This window comes from Schistocerca piceifrons, chromosome 2, assembly GCF_021461385.2.
Source record: "Schistocerca piceifrons isolate TAMUIC-IGC-003096 chromosome 2, iqSchPice1.1, whole genome shotgun sequence".
NCBI lineage: Eukaryota > Metazoa > Arthropoda > Insecta > Orthoptera > Acrididae > Schistocerca > Schistocerca piceifrons.
In genome coordinates this window covers 476,893,801-476,914,104 of record NC_060139.1, presented here as the reverse complement: position 1 = coordinate 476,914,104, position 20,304 = coordinate 476,893,801, and the positions used below count along the sequence as shown (strand labels likewise).

Here is a 20,304-nt window from a genome sequence, read left to right as displayed (position 1 = left end):
GGAACATGATGACCATGCTGGCACACGCCCACATCTCCCTTACATCTCCGTGTCTTCCCTTTTGTATGTCAGAAAAATTGAGTCAGCATCCACTCATGATGAGTGAAATGTTGAGCCCAGAAAAGTGGTGAGGCGGAAGTATTATGCGGTATCAATCAATTTATTTTTATTATTAAGATCTACTTTGAGTTCTCAGATTGTCTATAGAACAATTTGTGTTTACTAATGTTTTTCCTGATATGCACTACAAATTAGTAGTTGTCATGCGCTGTTTGATGGACAAATTGTATTTTGATCAGTAAAAGTATTGACCAATTGTGTCTCGCCATATATATTTTACATTTCTTGCCATATATATATATATATATATATATATATCTAAAAAGAAAGATGATGAAACGTACCAACCAAAAGCGCTGGCAGGTCGATAGACACACAAACATACACACAAAATTCTAGCTTTCGCAACCAATGGTTGCCTCGTCAGGAAAGAGGGAAGGAGAAGGAAAGACAAAAGGATATGGGTTTTAAGGGAGAGGGTAAGGAGTCATTCCAATCCCGGGAGCGGAAAGACTTACCTTAGGGGGAAAAAAGGACAGGTATACACTCGCACACACACACATATCCATCCACACATACACAGACACAAGCAGACATTTGTAAAGGCAAAGAGTTTGGGCAGAGATGTCAGTCGGGGCGGATGTACAGAGACAAAGATGAAGTTGAAAGACAGGTGAGGTATGAGCGGCGGCAAATTGAAATTAGAAATTAGCGGAGATTGAGGCCTGGCGGATAGCGAGAAGAAAGGATATGCTGAAGGGCAAGTTCCCATCTCCGGAGTTCTGACAGGTTGGTGTTAGTGGGAAGTATCCAGATAACCCGGACAGTGTAACACTGTGCCAAGATGTGCTGGCCGTGCACAGTGTTACACTGTCCGGGTTATCTGGATACTTCCCACTAACACCAACCTGTCAGAACTCCGGAGATGGGAACTTGCCCTTCAGCATATCCTTTCTTCTCGCTATCCGCCAGGCCTCAATCTCCGCTAATTTCTAATTTCAATTTGCCGCCGCTCATACCTCACCTGTCTTTCAACTTCATCTTTGCCTCTGTACATCCGCCCCGACTGACATCTCTGCCCAAACTCTTTGCCTTTACAAATGTCTGCTTGTGTCTGTGTATGTGTGGATGGATATGTGTGTGTGTGCGAGTGTATACCTGTCCTTTTTTCCCCCTAAGGTAAGTCTTTCCGCTCCCGGGATTGGAATGACTCCTTACCCTCTCCCTTAAAACCCATATCCTTTTGTCTTTCCTTCTCCTTCCCTCTTTCCTGACGAGGCAACCATTGGTTGCGAAAGCTAGAATTTTGTGTGTATGTTTGTGTTTGTTTGTGTGTCTATCGACCTGCCAGCGCTTTTGTTTGGTAAGTTTCATCATCTTTCTTTTTAGATATATTTTTCCCACGTGGAATATTTCCCTCTATTTTATATATATATATATATATATATAAGGGGCATTCAAATGAAATCTGATCACTAGTATAAAGTAATGGTAATGATTTAATTAACTCAAAAATGTAGTTATGCACAGTACACATACTCAAAAATAGTCGCCAAAACTGTTGGCACATTTATCCTATTGTGACACTAGCTGGTCAATTCCATTCTTGAAGAAGCTAGTAGGCTGCTGTTGGATCCAGGCCCGGACTCAGTCACACACTTTATCACCCGTTGCAAATCGATGTCCACGAATAGCTTGTTTTAGAGGTCCGAACACATGAAAGTCACATGGTGAAAGATCGGGACTGTATGGTGGGTGTCCCAGTATTTTTAGCATTGTAAAATCTTTAGGTAGGGGGTTGTTGCGTAGAGTGCTCAGAGAGAGTGGGAGACAGGTTCCAGTGCTTGTAATGTGCGGAAGTGTGGTGTTAACGCTCTCGCAGTAGAGAGTACCATTTAGGCGGCATCATGTACGTGCGCCGGCAAGATGACTAGTAGCAGGAGGAAGGACAGTGGATGGGTGGAAGAGGCTGTATTAATTAGTATTGCCCATGGCCCCACAAGATGCTACCGTCTTCAACAACAGCAGCAGTTCTAGCAACACAGTTTCTTCATGGCTCCGAGTTTCGTCGCACGCACAGCACTGAAGTAAGACTGTTCATTGGTAGAAAGTATTAATGGCTAACCCAGCAGCACAACGGAATGTGATTTGATTAATGAACTTTATTTAAATAATAATCAGTTAAATTCAGGGCGATTGTGTCCTCATTGCGCCCAAACAGTTACCAAGCAGGGTCCTTGTTCCCTTTTTTCCTTATATGCTAACCGAAGTTTGAGACTCTATCACTGGAAAAAATCCAAATCTAAAGAAAATGCACAAATTAAGAGTGCAGAAGTTTTATTTATTTTACATATAGCTTGGAGCACATGGCTGTTTGGTTTGGTACGTATTCTAGTATTTAATTCTGTTCAAGTCACTAAAAAAGGCTCAGTTATTCAGACAATAACATGAAATCCAATTTGAAAATTAAGTAACTGCAAAGTAAAAAGTGCTTACCTTTCTCTAAATTTCTTTGATGACGTTATGTTGAGGTCTCTGAAAGTCATTGTTCACGTAACGAAGTTCAGTACTAACATACAGCTTAAGTGGATATTTTCAAATCATTACTCGATTGCATTTTTCAAAATTTAATGACAAACTTAACGTAAAAGTGACTTCTCAGTTTTCTTTATCATTACATACTCACTTAAAATTAGCATAAAAAAGGGGGGGGGGGTGACAACCTTCAGTTGCCATGTCAGTGTTTAATATTAAATGTTTTTCTTTCCCATCATCTTGTACAGGGTTTTGGATGTAAATCGCCTTAGTGGGCTGGCGACTGTAATTATTTCCTTTTTGTTAATTAGTGTAACTTTTGGCTTCATGATCAGTGGTACCCCTTTTCTGTCCAGTGTTGTTCGTGAGTGAATGCACAAAATAACTTTCATTTTTCCAAATGGTAGCCCTGTTCGGTTTAATTACTTTTTTATTTTTAGTCGATTCATTAGGTATACATGTGATCCACGGTCATATTTTATATCGCAAGCAGGATAGGTCGATTAGTAAGGGGGAGGTTACACGTTTCCCATCAAAACTGCTGCAATGTCGTATTCACTGCATTGGCCGTATGTGGGTGGGCATTATCATGCTGAGGGATAACGCCGTTGTACAACATGCCTCGACATTTCGACTTAATGGCTCATCTAAGGTTCTGTAAAGTGGCGTGATAATGCTGGGCATTGATGGTGGTTCCCTGTTCCAGGATCTTGACAAGCAGTGAGTCCTTGTGGTTAAAAAAGGAGGACATCATGACCTTACCAGAACTGGTGTGCACAGCCATTGATTTCTTTGGAGGCCGTGAAGTTGCATGTTTCCACTGCTTGTTCTGATGTTTGCTTTTCAGTTCAAAATGGTGACACCACATTTCATTACCTGTGACAGCATGCAACAGGAAGCTATATTCCTCCTCATGATAATGTTGCAGATGACTCAAAGACAGCGCCATTCAAGTATTGCACTATTTGGCAGTCAGTTGGTGGGGAGCCCACTGTGCACAGATTTTTCGAAAGTATTATGGTGTGGGCAGTGTCCATGCTAATACCCAGTAACCGATGGATCTCATCCAAGGTGATTGATTGTGCTGTTGTCCAAGACTGAATCATTCACTTCCGCAACCATTTCAGGTGTGATGACATGATGAACGTGTTCAGGACAAGCATTGTCTTCCAGTGACTCGCGCCCCTCAAGGAATCGTTTGCGCCACTCCACAACACTTGAACGACTCAGTCTGTACTCACCATACACAGCCTTGATCCGTTGAAACATTTCACGGCCTCCAACTCCCTCCGCCACCAAAAATCGAATCACTCCTCGTTTTTCCTGCTTACTCGCCTGCACGTTCGGTAGTGGACGATAACTTGTGTGACCACCTTCTCTTTGGCGTGAAACCACACTGGTGCTGTGCAACATCAAACGATGGGCACACGGCAGTCTCTCTACCAATATATGGCGCCACCGCACCAACAGTTACGTGGTGCCACCTTACGTGTAACGCAAAGGTAGACGCACTGACCAGGTTTCATTTGAATGAACCTCATATTTTACAAATGTATACGTAAGATGTATACCAACTGAATAAAAAATAGAAACCCCTGTCTTGTGAGAAAATAAAAAATAAATTGTAAAGATGAGTGCTTCTGATCTCTTCTCTGTATCGTATGTAATTTGAGGCTAGCTGTTCATTCCTTTCACAGATCTGTCATATGAGTTGTCTATCTGTGTATACTAAGTAGTCTTGAAATTTAGGGTGAAAATTTTTCTTTTTTACAGCTGATGTTTCGTAAGCTGCTTACTTTGGTAATAGTACAGAGAGACAGAGAAATTCTGTTAGGATTAAAGAAGAGAGGATTTGGAAAAGGGAAATGGAATGGCTTTGGAGGGAAAGTTGAACCTGGCGAAACAATACAGTGTGCTGCTGCAAGGTAAAAACTGTGGTTTTGAAAACTTAAGTTTATGTCTGAGATTTATAAACCTTATGCTGAAAGGTGCCATTTAGTTTTTAATGTGTTTTCTAATTCGATAAGTGATTCAGTGAATTAGTGTGGCTTTACCCTGCCTTGTAATTGGTTTCATTACCCTCTTTCCTCTTCTTCACAGGTACTTCTTTCATGAATTCAGTGGCATGATGAAAAATAATTTTCATAACAAATGGAATAGATTCTTCAATGGATAACTGTATTGCTTAGTGTCCCATAGAACACCAGGACAGCTACTTCCATTTCTATAAATGAAAGTCACAAGATGGCCTATTAGGAGCAGAACTACTAAATTATTCTTTTATATTCTACTCTATAAATGTATTCTGGCTGTCAGCATAAATTCTTGTTGTAAAAGGTGCAGTTTTCGTTAACAGTTAGGATCCACCATACAATGTCCAAGGAGTACCTCAGCTGTACCAAAAATATACTATCACAACAAACATCGGAATGCTACAGTTATCACACACACAATAAAATAACATGAAAACATATTAATTGTTAATTTTTATTATGCTTATTTGTTGTTGAACTTATGACTGCTTGCTCATTTATACGGGGTCCAGATACAGAAATTTTTGCAACTGAAAGCAGCAATTTTGGCAATAGAAAGTCTGTGGAGGAATATAAATAGCGGAAACAGTAAAACAACTCATCGTATAGTAGAGTTGCTGATAGGCACATAAACAAGACAGAGAACTTTGCTGAGCTTTCGGACAAATCCTTTTATGGAACTAAAAAGTATACGTATGTACATGTACACCTACAATGCATCATCTTTCTTGTTGACTACAGTGTATCAGCACTGCAGCTAGACTTGGGTGAGGGTTCTGTCAGTGGGCAAGGGGAGAAAGGAGATGGGAAGTGGGTGTGTGGTTTTGATGAGCTCACACTGGTGCAGGCAGGAAGAATAATGAGAGGGACCTATTGATGTTGAGGAGTGAACTAGATGAACAAGATACAAGGAAAAAGGATCTGCAGAGAGGAGGATGTGGGTGTATAATGAATCTACATACATACTATGCAAGTCACTGTACGGTGCATGGTGGAGGGTTGCATCTGAATGAGTCATAATTTCTCATATCTTATCTTCATGGTCCTTACACGAAACATATGTTGGCAGCAGTAGGACCCTTACGCAGTCAGCTTCAATAGCTGGTTCTCTAAATTTTATCACTAGCGTTCCTTGAAAAGAATGTTGCCTCCCCTCCGGGGATTCCCATTTGAGTTCCCGAAGCATTTCCATAACATTTGCATGTTCTTCGAACCTGCTGTTAAAAAACCTACATGGTGTATGTGTTCCGGGAAAAACTGGAGAATTTTTTAGGATTCCAGGGATTTTTCGTTGTTTTAGTTTTCAGGTGAATTTTTGGATTTTGGTGGTAACAACTGATAATCTACTGCAGAATAATACTGCAGCGATAAAACATAAATGAGGGAAAACACCAAAATAAAACATAAATTGCAAATAAAATGCAGCTCCATTTACAACAACAAAACAATACGACACCAAAATGTGTCAAAGGCTTTAGGGCAAAGACTATGCTATCTTTGTAACAACAAACTGCTTTTGATGAGTGTGAAGCCACAACTGTTTAAATGAGGTTTGTTTGAGCAATTGCCAGCGGGGTCATGCACATGCCCAGAGCTGAAGTCGTGTACAAGCAGTGCCTTCTCCTGCTTCTGGCTACTTGTAGTGTGGTTGTTAGCTGCATAAGTAGCTTCATGTGATCCATACATGTGTTTCATGATATAGCTGTTTTCTCTTCATTTACAGCTCTCACGTCAAATGAAAACACAACAATTTCTATAGTTGGGAGCTACCCAGTGAATTAAAATACATTCACATAGTTCTTCAACACTAAAACATGTTGTCAGTTTCAGTTTTCTGATTTTATATTATTTCCAGGTTATTGACATTCAAACACCAGTCACCTTGCAAAACAATGAAGTTATTTTTGTTGCAAAACAATGAAGTTATTTTTGTTGCAAAACAATGAAGTTATTTTTGTCAGTTTACTAAAGAAATGTGGTCTTTATTATTCATTTCCACGAGGCAATCAATTTACTTGAAACAAAGTGTTCCGTGCTATTTGCTAGTTTCAACTGTTCACTGAATTTCAAGTGCACATTTTCATCTTCTGGCACATGTGGCATTGTGCCATAATAAAGAACTAAACATGATATAATACAGTTGTTGTGCTCCAAGAAGATTGGTATCCTGAAAACCACACTGAAAAGCTTAATACTAGGTAGGGCCTAAGTCATTGTGAATCTGGACATATGAATGTGCACTTTAAGCTGAATTATGCAGGCATAATCCGTATCACTTCAAAAGTAAGTAAGAAACATGTATTTTTTTTCCTTTCTCCAAAAAAAAATTCCTGCTCCAAGGTACAGGCCTCCAAAGATGACACTGTGAACACTATTTTGAAGATGTGAATTTCGGAAAAATTTTAATATGCTCTCTGTAACAGTTCTTTTACTGTCGCCTTTTGAATTTTTTTATAACTTACAGAAAAAAATTTCAAAAATGCCAATCCAGAAAAGTTAGATTTTTCCCTGTCAATTAATACTATGTAGTACTATATTCTCTGTAAAGGAAAGCCCCCACTTGTGTCCAGGCAGACAGTGTTTGTTGGTAATGAGGATCACCCTGTGGCTAAACATGCCTTGGTGCACAGCCAGCACATCTTGGCACAGTGTTACACCGTCCGGGTTATCTGGATACTTCTCACCAACACCAACCTATCCGAACTCCGGAGATGGGAACTTGCCCTTCAGTATATCCTCTCTTCTCGTCATCCGCCAGGCCTCAATCTCCGCTAATTTCAGGTTGCCGCCACTCATACCTCACCTGTCTTTCAACAACTTCTTTGCCTCTACACTTCTGCCTCGACTGACATCTCTGCCCAAACTCTTTGTCTTTAAATATGTCTGCTTGTCTGTATGTGTGGATGGATATGTGCGTGTGTGCGAGTGTATACCTGTCCTTTTTTCCCCCTAAGGTAAGTCTTTCCGCTCCCGGGATTGGAATGACTGCTTACCCTCTCCCTTAAAACCCACTTCCTTTCGTCTTCCCCTCTCCTTCCCTCTTTCCTGATGAGGCAACAGTTTGTTGCGAAAGCTTGAATTTTGTGTGTATGTTTGTGTGTCTATCGACCTGCCAGCGCTTTTGTTCATGTTGGGGAGTTCTACACTAGTATATGACACCTGCACCATTCAAATCGTAAATAAGTTTTACAGTTCCAAGGGAAAGTATAAAATCATTTAACATGGTGGAGGAAGCATATTTTCACCTGGGAAAGTGTGTACCTTCACCAGGGAAAAGGTGTATTTTTAACTGGGAAAAATCGGAGATTTTTTTCCCCCTATCCATGTATACACTCTGATCTATCAGCTCGCCTCTGAATTGCTTCAATGCTACATGGTGTGGATCCCAGACACTCAAGCAGTACTCAAGAATAAGTTGCTCTAGCATCCTATATGCAGTCTTCTTTACAGATGAACCACACTTTCCTAAAATGCTCCCAGTATACCAAAGTTATCCTATATGCAGTCTTCTTTACAGATGAACCACACTTTCCTAAAATGCTCCCAGTATACCAAAGTTGACCATACACCTTCCTTATCAGAATCCTCACATGCACATTCTATTTCATGCTGCTTTGCATACCGTTAAATTGTTTACAAAACAACCTTATCCCCTTCAAAACACTCGCCATTACAACTAATACATTTGTCTCAGTGGTGCTTCTATTGTTCGAAACATTTTTTGTAGTCATCTTCAGAAATGGCTGACAGTTCATCCCTTATTTTTTTATTTATTTTTTTTTACACTTCTTCATTGATGTCACTTCAGTGTCCTTTCATGCCCCTTTTCATGCATGGAAATAAGAAAAAATCGCACAGAGCCAGGTCAGGCAAGTAAGGTGTGTGGGGCAGCGGAACCTTTCCATTTTTAGCCAAAAACTAACCCTGCCGTTTTTAGCCAAAAACTGTCTAACAGAGATGGCTGTGTGTTAGGTGTGTTGTCGTGGTGGAGGAACGGGTCTCCTTTCCATCACAAATTGGCTCTTTTTTGATGAACACTGTTGCACAATGTTCTTAAAACTTGCAATTAAAAGGTTTGATTGATGGTCTCACATTTTTTCAAATTTTCATTGATGGACATCCAGAGTGAGGTTTGTCATCAATCGATATGTCACCATTTTTAAATCGAGCAAATCACTTGTACACTGGATTCAACTTGGTAAGCTGTTTTCAACATTAAAACGGTTTCAGCAACATTTTTACCAAGTAGAAAACAAAATTTCACAGCTGCATGTTGTTGACTTAAACTTACCACCATAAAAAATGAAACAAGGACAAACAGCGCTAGCAAAAACAGTCACTGCAAATGAACAGAACAAGCCAGGTCGATAAAACAGGTGACACTGAACTGGCGCTATACATGCCTAGCATCTGAAATAGCAGAAATGCTTACTACCCAAGCTCCGCCCACAGCAACGTTATTCCCCCCCCCCCCTTTTTTTTTTTTTTTTTTTTTTTTTTTTTTTTTTTTTTTTTTTTTTTTTTTTTTTTTTTTTTTTGTGGAGGCTGGGGGACCCCTTTGTATTTAAATGATGTGACTGTGTCTGACGGGGTAATACTAATCTCGTATTGGAACATTACTGGTTTGTTTTTCATACTCGTGTGCATTAACTTTTTCCACATTTAGGGCCAGGTGCTGTTCATCACAGCACCTAGAAATTTTTCTAAGTCATCTTCTATCATCCTACAGTCACTCTTCTTCGACACCTTCCCATACATCACAGCGTCATCAGAAAACAGTCACAGGCTGCTGCTCGCCCTGTCCGCCAGATCGTTTGTGTATATGGAAGACAATAGTGGTCCTATCAGGCTTCTCTGGGGCACTCTGTTGATACCCTTGTCTCTGATGAACACTCGCCATTGAGAACAACATACTGAGTTCTATTATTTAATAACTCTTCAAGCCATTCACATATGTTGGAAACTATTCCATACGCTCATACCTTTGTTAACAGTCTGCAGCAGTATATCATTCAAATGCTTTCGGAAATCTAGGAATATGGAATCTGCCTGTTGCCCTTCATCCATAGTTCACAGTATATCATGTGAGAAAAGGGCAGAACAGATCCATATTTTCTATTTTCTGCTGGCGTCCAGCAACAGTAAATCTGATAATCATACTGAAGGAACACTTAAATGCTTTGTGCAATCAAAATTGAATTGGTTGTAGAAATGGACTTGGAGTTGGAACTGTAGGCAGTGAAACAAAACAAGGCATGCATACCAATATGAAATTGCTGTAGTGTTGTACTTTATGAATGCAAAGGCTGATGGACACAAACTTGATGAAGTAATTGCATGATGTGCTCACACTGATGTTGATAGGAAATATGAAACTTGAGACAGGTGCATTTACTGATGGAACTTCAGAGATACGGATGAGTGAGGCTTGTGTTTTTGTATCTATTTCCCTTCTTGTCTCTTTTGAAGCTGTTGAAATATTGAATTATCGCACAAAGAATGTGTCACGTTATGGAACAATTTAGTGACAATGGAATTTAGAGTGATGGTTATGTCTTAAGGTGCAGCATTTGTGATGTCTTAATTACACCTGACAAAAAACACCTGCGGAAATGTATTACTATGTGAGGCATCTCATGCATGTGGTATCCCCCCTTCCAAGCTTAATAAACATATTATCACACTAAATCTCAATTCAAACTACAAATTTCATTCCAGTTGAAATTAACAACAGTCACGGTAAAGTCAAACCAAAAATGTACAAATTAAAATTATATCTGTAAAATCACACTAGGAAGTCTGCTTCCTAAAATAATAAAATCATACCTTCAGCCTAGCTATAAAGAAATAAAGGGAGGAGGGGGAGGGGGGAAGTCAGATCAAATGGTAGTAGCTAAAAATTCATTATATTTTATGCTAGATGAAATAACTACAAGCAGAACAGATCCATATTGAATAATCTAGTGGGTCTCCAGAACAAGGAAAGAAGTAGAACCTGATATTTTATTAACTTGTGTTATTGAGGAAACAGTAAGTACCTGCATTATGCAAAGTTTCACTAACATGCATATTGTATCGTGGCATGAAGGAATAAAATTTGATGAAATATTTCCAGTGCGATTTCTTTGTGCATTAATGTGACTGGCATCATGCATGAGGTTTGTAGAGATTGAGGTATTGAAAGATGAATACTTGTATGTGTAAGTACAGTAAAACCATATTAATTTATTCTAAAGAAAATTGCAAATTTTTTTGCCTAATGTTTTTGAAAGAAGCCAGTTCTCCAAAAGTGTAGCAGTGTTGTAAATGTTTCACTTGACAAGAGAGGAGACAGAAAAGTTAGAAAAGAACTATGGACCTATCTTCACTTCTCCATAATCTACAAGGCATCAAACAAATGGAGAGAATAAAAAATAGGTTTTAATCTGACAAGGAACAAATTGGCTGTTGCATTGTATGTAATACATCTGCATGTTGTTACCAAAATTATGGACCAGAGGAATAAATATGAACTTCCATGTTGCTTTAGACTGATAGAATTTGAAAATGCTTTGGACTTATTTTCTCCTTCATTTGTGCCTAATCCCTAAAAAGGCATTAGCATTATACAGTGTGTGGGGAAGCAAGTGAAGATTTCTCCTAGCCAGCACCATTTTCATACGCACAGCCAACCACTCTGTGTGTTGTCTATACAGTGTCACAGTGATGCTACAGCCTGTTGCGCACTCATTTTAGAGCTGCTAAAGTAAGCTTGTGCAGTAAATGTAATGTTGCCAGTGCATAGAGCTAACCAATGAAAAACGTGTTGTAAAGTTTATTCAAACTTAAAATGTATTTTTGGAGATATTGGCATTTTTCAATGTGTGTATCATCACTAGGGAATGGTGTTAGAGAGCTGTAATTCAACAGCGACGAGTACTTCATGTACAGTGAGCATTCCCATGCCCGTGGAGAAATATTCTTCAGTTTGACCAAGTTATTTTGAAATTAATGATTTCACTAAAATTTATATTAACTATCCTTCGTTTTAAGCTCTCAGTATAGACATTATAGTACATTATAGAAATCTTTGGGGATATGTGGTTGTGGATCAACTTAAAGTTATTTCAGAACCCACAGCAGACCATGTTGCATGTTTAATGAATTTCTGTGCCTTTGTTTTGAAGAATAGGGTAATAATTTTTGCTGGGCTTCACTTTGCAAAAAATCCATGAATCTTAAAAAATTAGAAAAGCATAGCAGAGACCCAAATAGGAGCGCTTTGAGTGATCTAGTTGGTCATACGTACCATATTTTGCTCAGGATGAAAGCACCTCTAGCAATTTGAGGGTGAGTGCCCTGTCTTCCATCCACTCTTATCAGTTGAAAGGTGCACCTCAGCTGGCCAGAAATGAGTTACGGCGGTATGCGGGTGCTGATACTGCGTTGCATGTGGAAGATTTTTCATCATGATAGATGGCAAACTCAGAGAGAATCTACTGAGTAGATTTCAGACTTTAAATTTTGTCGAGTAGCAGAAGCACTGTTAAGTATTATAAAGTGTATAATGTCAACATACATACTATGTGACGATTGGATTCTTTTAATGTTAAGGAACTTTAATTAACTTTGTTTTCAAGATCCAATTTACGGTGAGCTATTAAATGGTTTTTGTAGGTATCATTCGCAACTTCTCAATCAGTTTTCAAAGCCACAAGTGCAGGTGCTAAATTTCAACAGTGCGGAAAGTTGTGGGAAAGAGGCAATTGGCAGTGCAACCAGTTTTAGATTTTGTATTGACCATGATTCATAAGAGTATAGTGGGCAATACTATGCAACAAACAGTGCTAAGGAAATAAGTAAGAGTGTTTGAGTGTGAACAGGCAGAGCATATTATTGAATTGGCTAGTGTTTTTTGTGTGCTAGGCTACACCACTCCTCATCACCCTTTACAGCGCCAGTGGAGCTTGATAAATTGTTCGGACACTGCCTGATCATTGCTGCTGGGTGCTCTTTTTTTCTGCCATGGCAGTGCCCTCATCTGAAGGGGTGGCCACTGCTGTTGCAGCTGATTGACTGACAACCAGCTGGCTGACGAACACATTACAGCTACGCAGCACTTACGTCGAGCAGAGGACACATTGTTTCATTGTTTGGTGACTTGGTCTAACAAACTTATTACAAAGGACCCCAAAGTAGTAACCCAAGTAGAGGACACTGAACAGGAGAAAACACTGAAAGTTGAAGAAAAGTCTTCTGAGGATTCTGGCCAGCCATTAAGTGAATAAGATGGAGAACCCCATTGGAATGACAAGAAACACATAATATAGAAGCTGTGCTAAATAGTTGTATGGCTGCCCTAAGTTTTGAAATTGATTCAGTACTCGTAGCATAAATGATACAAATTCAAAGAAAGATGCTAATAATTCTCCTTTGAGAAGCGAGTTAACTTCAAAAATTGAAGTTACTAGCTCAGTTCTGAGCACTAGTTTAAATGAGAAATTAGATATCAACAATACAGATTTTAAGGCGGATGTAGAGCAGAAGCTGATTAGGCAATAATAAATGTGGAAATCCAATTTGAATGATCCGAAGGATTACCTTTAAGGATGAGATAACAGTGGAGCTCAGAAAAACTTGCCAAGAGTCTGTTGCAGATCTTGAGACGTGTGAAACAGAAAAGATTGATTCATTGTTCAAGATTTGTTCAGAAAAAGATGGCAGACAGACAAGTGTGAGCAGAAAATTGTATTTCAATAGTGAGTGTGGGAAACAACATGAAAAGATCCATGGAGGTCTCATTTGAGAAACTGATACAAGAATACAACATTGACACAGTATTTCTATTAGCATTGAAGATGTGTAAAATAAAACTGCAGATACAACTAACAAAATAGATACTATACATAAAATAAGGGAAAGAAAACTGCTCTCCTACTGATGTGTGGAGGATATAAACACACAATAGTATTGACACTTTTTTTTTAAAGTACACACATTTACATTCTCAACCACACAGGCACCCAAACACACACTTCCATGGCCACAGTGAGGCTGATTATTGAAAGCAGTTGTGTGGGCTGATGACTCAGTGGCTGCACAAAGATGGGAGAATGCAATAATGATCTGGATGGGGAAGGAGTGGCGTGGACAGAAAAGAGGAGGGAAAAGGTAATGAGGTTTAGGCCAGGGGGGATTGCACGAGCATAGGATGTGCTGGAGGGAGTATTCCCACATGCATGGTTCAGAGAAACTTACGTTTAAAGGGAGTATCTAAATGGGTAGCATAGTGAAGCGGCTATCGAGTGGTGTGTAGCAGCTTTGGCAACTGGATGGTCAAGTTTACAGTTTGGCAGTAGCCATTCATGCAAACAGACAGTTAGTTACGTGTCATGCCCACAGAATACTCTACAGTAATTGCAGCATGGCTGATACATAGTATAATATGGCTGATTTCATAAATGGCCCTACATGGTATCGGGTAGGAAATACTTATGACTATACTTCATAATAAGAATAAACCTGATGTAAACAAACACAAACACCATGATTGGTCAGCAGCTATAGCCCTTGTACACTGGTGTTGTTCCGCTCTTGGAAGTAGGTCCAACTTATGTGTTAGATACCTTATTATTATGTCACTCTAAATTTAACTTCAAGACATTCTGATGTGTTAACAACCAGCAATGTTTTTCTTAATCATACATTAGCTATTGGATTATTTTGGGGGAGGAGACCAGACAGCAAGGTCATCGGTCTCATCAGATTAAGGAAGGATGGGGAAGGAAGTCAGCCGTGCCCTTTCAAAGGAACCATGCCGACGTACTTTAGCTATGTAATTTTTATTTAAAAAATCGTGTACAGTCACAGAGTCTGTAAGCGCTACTTTTGCTCTGATTGTCTCGTTGTTCATATGTAACCTGAAAATGGATGACACTGAATCCTGCGTCATAGTGAAACATGCACGCGGTACGCCATTAACGGCAAGAAGCAAGTTGTTGTTAATGTTGTTCACAATATTACACAAAAAAATCAGCTTTGACGTTTTTCGAGAAATGCTGTATATAAATAAGCAATCAGCATTGTAGTTACATACATTGCGTAATGGGTAGTGTCTTAGCTTGTTAATTTATTATGCTGGTGGGCAGCAGTTCGAAAATCCTTGTGGGCTGAAACTTTTTTTTTTTTTGTTCTGTTTGAATACCTAAATCATTTAAATATGAAATTCATTAGATATATGGTAATTAACTCATACTTAACCATCAAGAAAAATGCACATCTTCTAGGTTCTAATTACGTATGGCACAAGCTAAGGAAAAATTACACAATTAACTTTTTTTGGAGAAAAATGAAAAAAAAAAATCTAATAGTCATTGTTTTAATCTGCCCATAGTCCGCGCCCGGCAGCTGAGTGGTCAGCACGAAAGAATGTCAATCCTAAGGGCCCGGATTCGTTTCCCGGCTGAGTCAGAGATTTTCTCCAATCAGGCACTGGGTGTTACGTTGTCCTCATCATCATTTCATCCCCATCGACATGCAAGTCGCTGAAGTGGCGTCAAATCGAAAGACTTGCACCCGGCGAACGGTCTACCCGACGGGAGGCCCTAGGCACATGACATTTACATTTATCTGCCCATTGTTTTGTAGGAAAGATGCGGTCTGACACAAGCCAGAGTGATAAGTGTCCTGGAAACATGGAAAACAATAATTTTCACTGTGTTGAGCACATTGTACAAATGCTGCATTTCAACAGTTGTGACCTTAACACTGCGGCCTGAATCCAGTAGAACTGATCTGTAGCCAAGTTAAGGCATTTGCCATGAGAAATAACATCATCATTTAAGCTGTCAAATGTACTGGAACGAAAGCATGAAGCTTTGTGATATGTCAAAGCCGAATGATGGTGAAATGCAGAACAGCATGTCAAGAAAGGAAGAAATGTGAATATTTTTTTTTGGTGGCTTGGGATTCTGTTACTGATTGCCTCGTTATCAACGTAGCAGTACTGAAATGTATTCCTCTGAGTCCGATATGGAATGAGTTCAGAGATTACCGGACAACTGACTGTAATTCCTTCGGTGGCTGCAATTTTTAACTACATGGTGAAATTCCAGCAGTGCACTTTTATGCTGCACGTAGCTCATGCAGAAAAATTACCCTTGTTAAAGTCACGAATTTTCATCGCTCTTGTTTTTAATTAAAATACTATGTTAGCTATGATCGAGAGCATGTTATGTTTTCCGTCCAATCACCTAAGAAAACTAAATATTCAGAGCTATATTGTTCTCTGCTCATCTCTTTTTATATCTTTAGTGCAACGGTTCACATCACTGCTGGTTAGTTGGATCACTTGTCTGGCCAAAGTTAAAGGTGCCGGTAAAGCTGTTGACCCGTATTGATCGCTGAGTTGATGAACACCTAACGCACGGCACAAAACATATCCTCATTATCATACTTGACTGTACTTGAGACAGCTTGGCTTCTGCTCCACATGAACAAAATCCATTGAGATTCCAGCAAATGCAGAAGAATACATAGTGTAATGTTTGCATGAGGTTTATTTGTATGATGAATGGAGTATAGTATGGTGCAGTAGAAGGTGGTGGGGTGGTGTATGGGACAATGGAGTGCAGGATTGGAATCAGGATTGGAATAGGGATGTACAAGGATATTCTTTAGGTTGGGAGGGGCAGTGGAACACTACTTTGGGTGATGTGGGTAGGATTTTGGTATGGGTATCTTTCATGTCAGGGCATGGTGAGAGGTAGTCAAAGCCCTGGTGAAGGATGTGGTTGATACCAGGATGTCACTGGATGATCAGAGGAGTGCTGGTTGGTGGCTGGTTCATCATCATCATCATCATCATCATCTTGGACAGTTTCCAGCCTCTGGCCTGGTCTGCATGGAACATAGGCCTCTCCATCGTCTTCTGTCTTGCCACCATCTCTCTGTATTCACCGTGGTCCAGTCTTCTGGACACATTCCTCTACTCCTTTCAGCCATCTGTCTCTTGGTCTTCCTCTTCGTCTCTTTCGTTTCAGTTTCATCTCGTGTATTGTCCTGGGTATCCTCTTCTCCTCCATACCATCTCAGCCTTGATTTCTCTATCTCCTCCTGTAATGTTTCCACCTTCATTAACTCTCTGATCCTCTCATTTCTTAACCTGTCTATCTTTGTCACTCCAATACTGTTTCTCAAGAATTTCATCTCACTACCTTGTACTTTGCTTTTCTCTCTTCCTTTCATAACCCAGGCTTCTGATGCATATGTCAAGATTGGGACATAGTATGACGTATGACCGTTATATAACCTTTTTACTGATTTGGGGTATATCCTTGCTCCATATCATGCTTCTGACACTCTTCTGAAATGCTTCTGCTTTTCTCCCCCACTCATTTATTTCTCTGTCTTTTTTCCATCTTTTTGTATCAGGCTTCCTAGTACTTGAATCTCTCCCTCTCCTCAGTATCGTTCCTCACTAGTTGTTATTCCAGTCGTTCCTCTCTCCTTCTTTCTTGTTGTGATAATCATCTCACTCTTACTTATACTTCATTTCATCCCATATTCTTGTACTGTTCATTCCCATATGTCCAACTGCTCTTGTACTTCCTCCTCATTATTCCCCCAAATCATCAGATCATCTGCAAACATCATAGCTTTCATTTTCCTTTCACCAATTACTTGTGCTACTGTACTCATTATATCCTCCATCACTACAATGAAGAGTAATGGTGAAAGTACACTTCACTGTCTCAAGCCATTCTTCAGTTCAATCCAGGCTGATCTCTTTCCTCCCACTTTCACACAGTTCACACTTCGATGGTACATTTCCCTTATCCTCCAGATAATCTGTTTTGCTATTCCTCTGTTCTCCAGGGCTTTCCACACTTTGCTTCTATGTACACTATCATATGCTTTTTCAATGTCCATGAAGGTCATTAGTAGATCTATTTCATATTCATAGCACTGTTCCTGTAGTTGTCATACAGCAAAATTAGACCCACTGTGGACCTTCCTGTTCTGAAGCCATGTTGCTCTTCCCTCATTCTTCCTTCTTAATTTTGTCCAAATTTGTGCTTCCAAAATTTTCTAAAAAATCTTTGAACAATGACTCATCAATGTTATCCCCCCCAATAGTTCTTGCACTCTTTTCTATTTCCCTTCTTATAGATAGGGACCATTATTCTGTTTTTTCAGTCTTCTGGGATCATTTTCTGTCTCCACTTAATTTTCATCACTTGATATAGCCATTGTATCCCCAGCTCTCCTGCTGCTTTCACCATCTCTACACTTAGCTCATCCAGACCTGGTGACTTCCCTCCCTTTATCTTGCTGATAGCCTCTTACACTTCTCCCCATGTAAGGTCTTTTTTTATTTGCTGTTCCTCCTTATTTTCTCCTCTGCTTGTTCCTCCTCATCCAGGTCCCCATTCGGGTTCAGGAGTTCTTCAAAATACTCCTTCCACATCTTCTTGAGTTCCTCCTTATTCTCTACAACTTGTCCACTTTTGTTCACTATTCAAGCATAATCTGTCGTACTGTTCTTCCTCCTACTTTTAATCATACCTTATAATGCCTTTTTTGAACCTTCACTATCTTCCTCCATCATTCTGGTCCACTGTTCCATCCACTTTCTTCTTTCTTCCGCCACCACTCTTTTTGCTTCTTTCTGTCTTGCCTGATACTCTTCTCTTGTCTCTACTGTTCTCCTCTTGAACCATACTCTAAAGGCTCTATTCTTCATTTGTACTATATCCTTTGTTTTATCATTCCACCAGGGTGTTTCTTCCATCTCTTTTTGTTGCTTGTCCTCCCACATATTGCTTCCTCCGCACACATCAATGTTCCCTTGAATCTACCCCATTCCTCTTCTACCATTTTTGGTTCATCCTTTGGGATGCTTTTCTTTACTACTTGTAGGTACTGTAGCCTGCTTTCTTCCTCCTTCAGCTTCCATACCCTTATACGTCTTTCCTGGTTTTCTGTCCCTTTATTATCCTTAGTCCCTCTCAGGTTCATTACCAGCAAATGGTGGTCGCTATCCAAGGCCTCTGATGGTAATACCTTAATGTCAATGATGGTCCTGTTCGTCTCACTATCATACAGGAAGTAGTCAACTATCGACTTTCTCTTTAAGTCTTGACTGTACCAGGTAATCTTATGGCTCTCCCTTTTCCTGAACCAAGAGTTCCCAACTAGCAAGCCATTCCTTTGACAGAACTCCAATAGTCTTCAAATATTTATTGCCACGAGTGTGGTCAGAACATGAGAGAATTTCATTTATTTGCAGACGTTTAGCTGGAGGTGCATTACAAGGATCAGCCAAGGTTTTGTTAAAGTGCAGTACTCTTGTGGAATTTAAAACCGAGTTTTTGAATGAATATTAGTCTACTAACAAACAAAACAATTTTGTGCAAGATTTCTGAATAGGAGCAAAGTTTAATCCAGGACAACACTCTTTTGAAGAGTTTTGCATACAAATGGGTGTCCAGGCATTTGGACAAACAGTGAAATCTGAACTTATAAATTGTGGGTCTTGAAAATAAGTTGCCATGGCATAAATGAATAGTTTCGGCACCTAGGGATAAGACTGATAGGTTTATTGAGTATTTTGAGCATGTAACTGAGGTGCAGCATTAACACGGTAATTGACTGGTACAGGGAAACAGGCAGTGTGATAACTAAATGTGCAACACTTGGAGGTACACAAATGGAAAAGAGGCTATTGTGGATGGGGCTGAGGAAGATTTCACCACACTGTTCCTCTAGGGTGTCAGGAGGCGATTGACCAACCATGAAGGTGTGCACGTCTAAGGTGAGTTGGGGTTAGAAAAGTGCAAACATTCAAGAATGTGGAAAGCCATGCTGACACAAGGACAAAGGAAAACTTGTCACTGACTTAAAAGACACAGGTGTAAATAAGGTTGGAAGTAAGCATACGCTAGCATAAAATCTGGGGAAATAGCTAATATGGACCCACCAAGAATCAATCCTATAGACAAAGTAGAAAATGCCATAAACCTAGAGGCTAGGGTCAGTAGAGAAGTTAAGAAGTCATATACCTTGTCAATCCAAAAAGTTTTGAGACTTCATTAATAAAAAATATAGAGGAGGGAAGATGGTGGTTTTAACACTTCTACATAATCCCTCCCCACTTGAGTACAGCACACAGAATGTTTATGCCATGTGAAACTAGATGCACCTTCTTCAGTCTTTTGGTGAACCATCAGAGATCCATTGTGCACTTTGTTGTTTTGTGATAGGTTCTTACTGATAATACCAGGTCTCGTTACCCATGAAAATTTTTTCCGAAAAGAATTCACCACATTTTTAATCTCAGTCAAGTCATAGCAGGTGTCCACACTTCCTTGTTGTTCATTTGTGTGTCAAGATTTGTGAGACAAATTTCACATACACTTTTCTCTTCTTCAAAACATACTGGAGAATGTCTTGAACTCAAGAGTTAGAGATGTTCAGTTCATTGCTCCATTGTTTAACACTGCCTGCTCACAAATGACTTGTCGAATGCACATCAGTTTTTTGCAGTTGTTTATTCAAGCTGCCACTGTAGTTACTGTCTTACATTGGTTATAGGGTAGGAATAAAATCAGTCTCAGAACATCTTGACAAATGGTGAATAATGGACTGTAAAGAACTGATAAATCAGAAAGTTGTAAGTACACTGTATGTGATACCA

General features: G+C 39.6%; 1 protein-coding gene across 2 annotated transcripts in view; it reads left to right on the top strand.

The window, feature by feature from the left end:
* The window catches only part of LOC124777126 (oxidized purine nucleoside triphosphate hydrolase-like), an 88,317-nt gene that overhangs the window by 20,333 nt on the left and 47,680 nt on the right, over positions 1–20,304 (top strand). For both annotated transcript variants that reach the window (XM_047252412.1, XM_047252413.1), the window contains one exon: positions 4,369–4,520. In XM_047252412.1, the coding sequence (XP_047108368.1) occupies positions 4,372–4,520 (149 nt within the window). In that variant the 5' untranslated portion in view covers positions 4,369–4,371. The remainder of the gene's footprint in view (positions 1–4,368; positions 4,521–20,304) is intronic.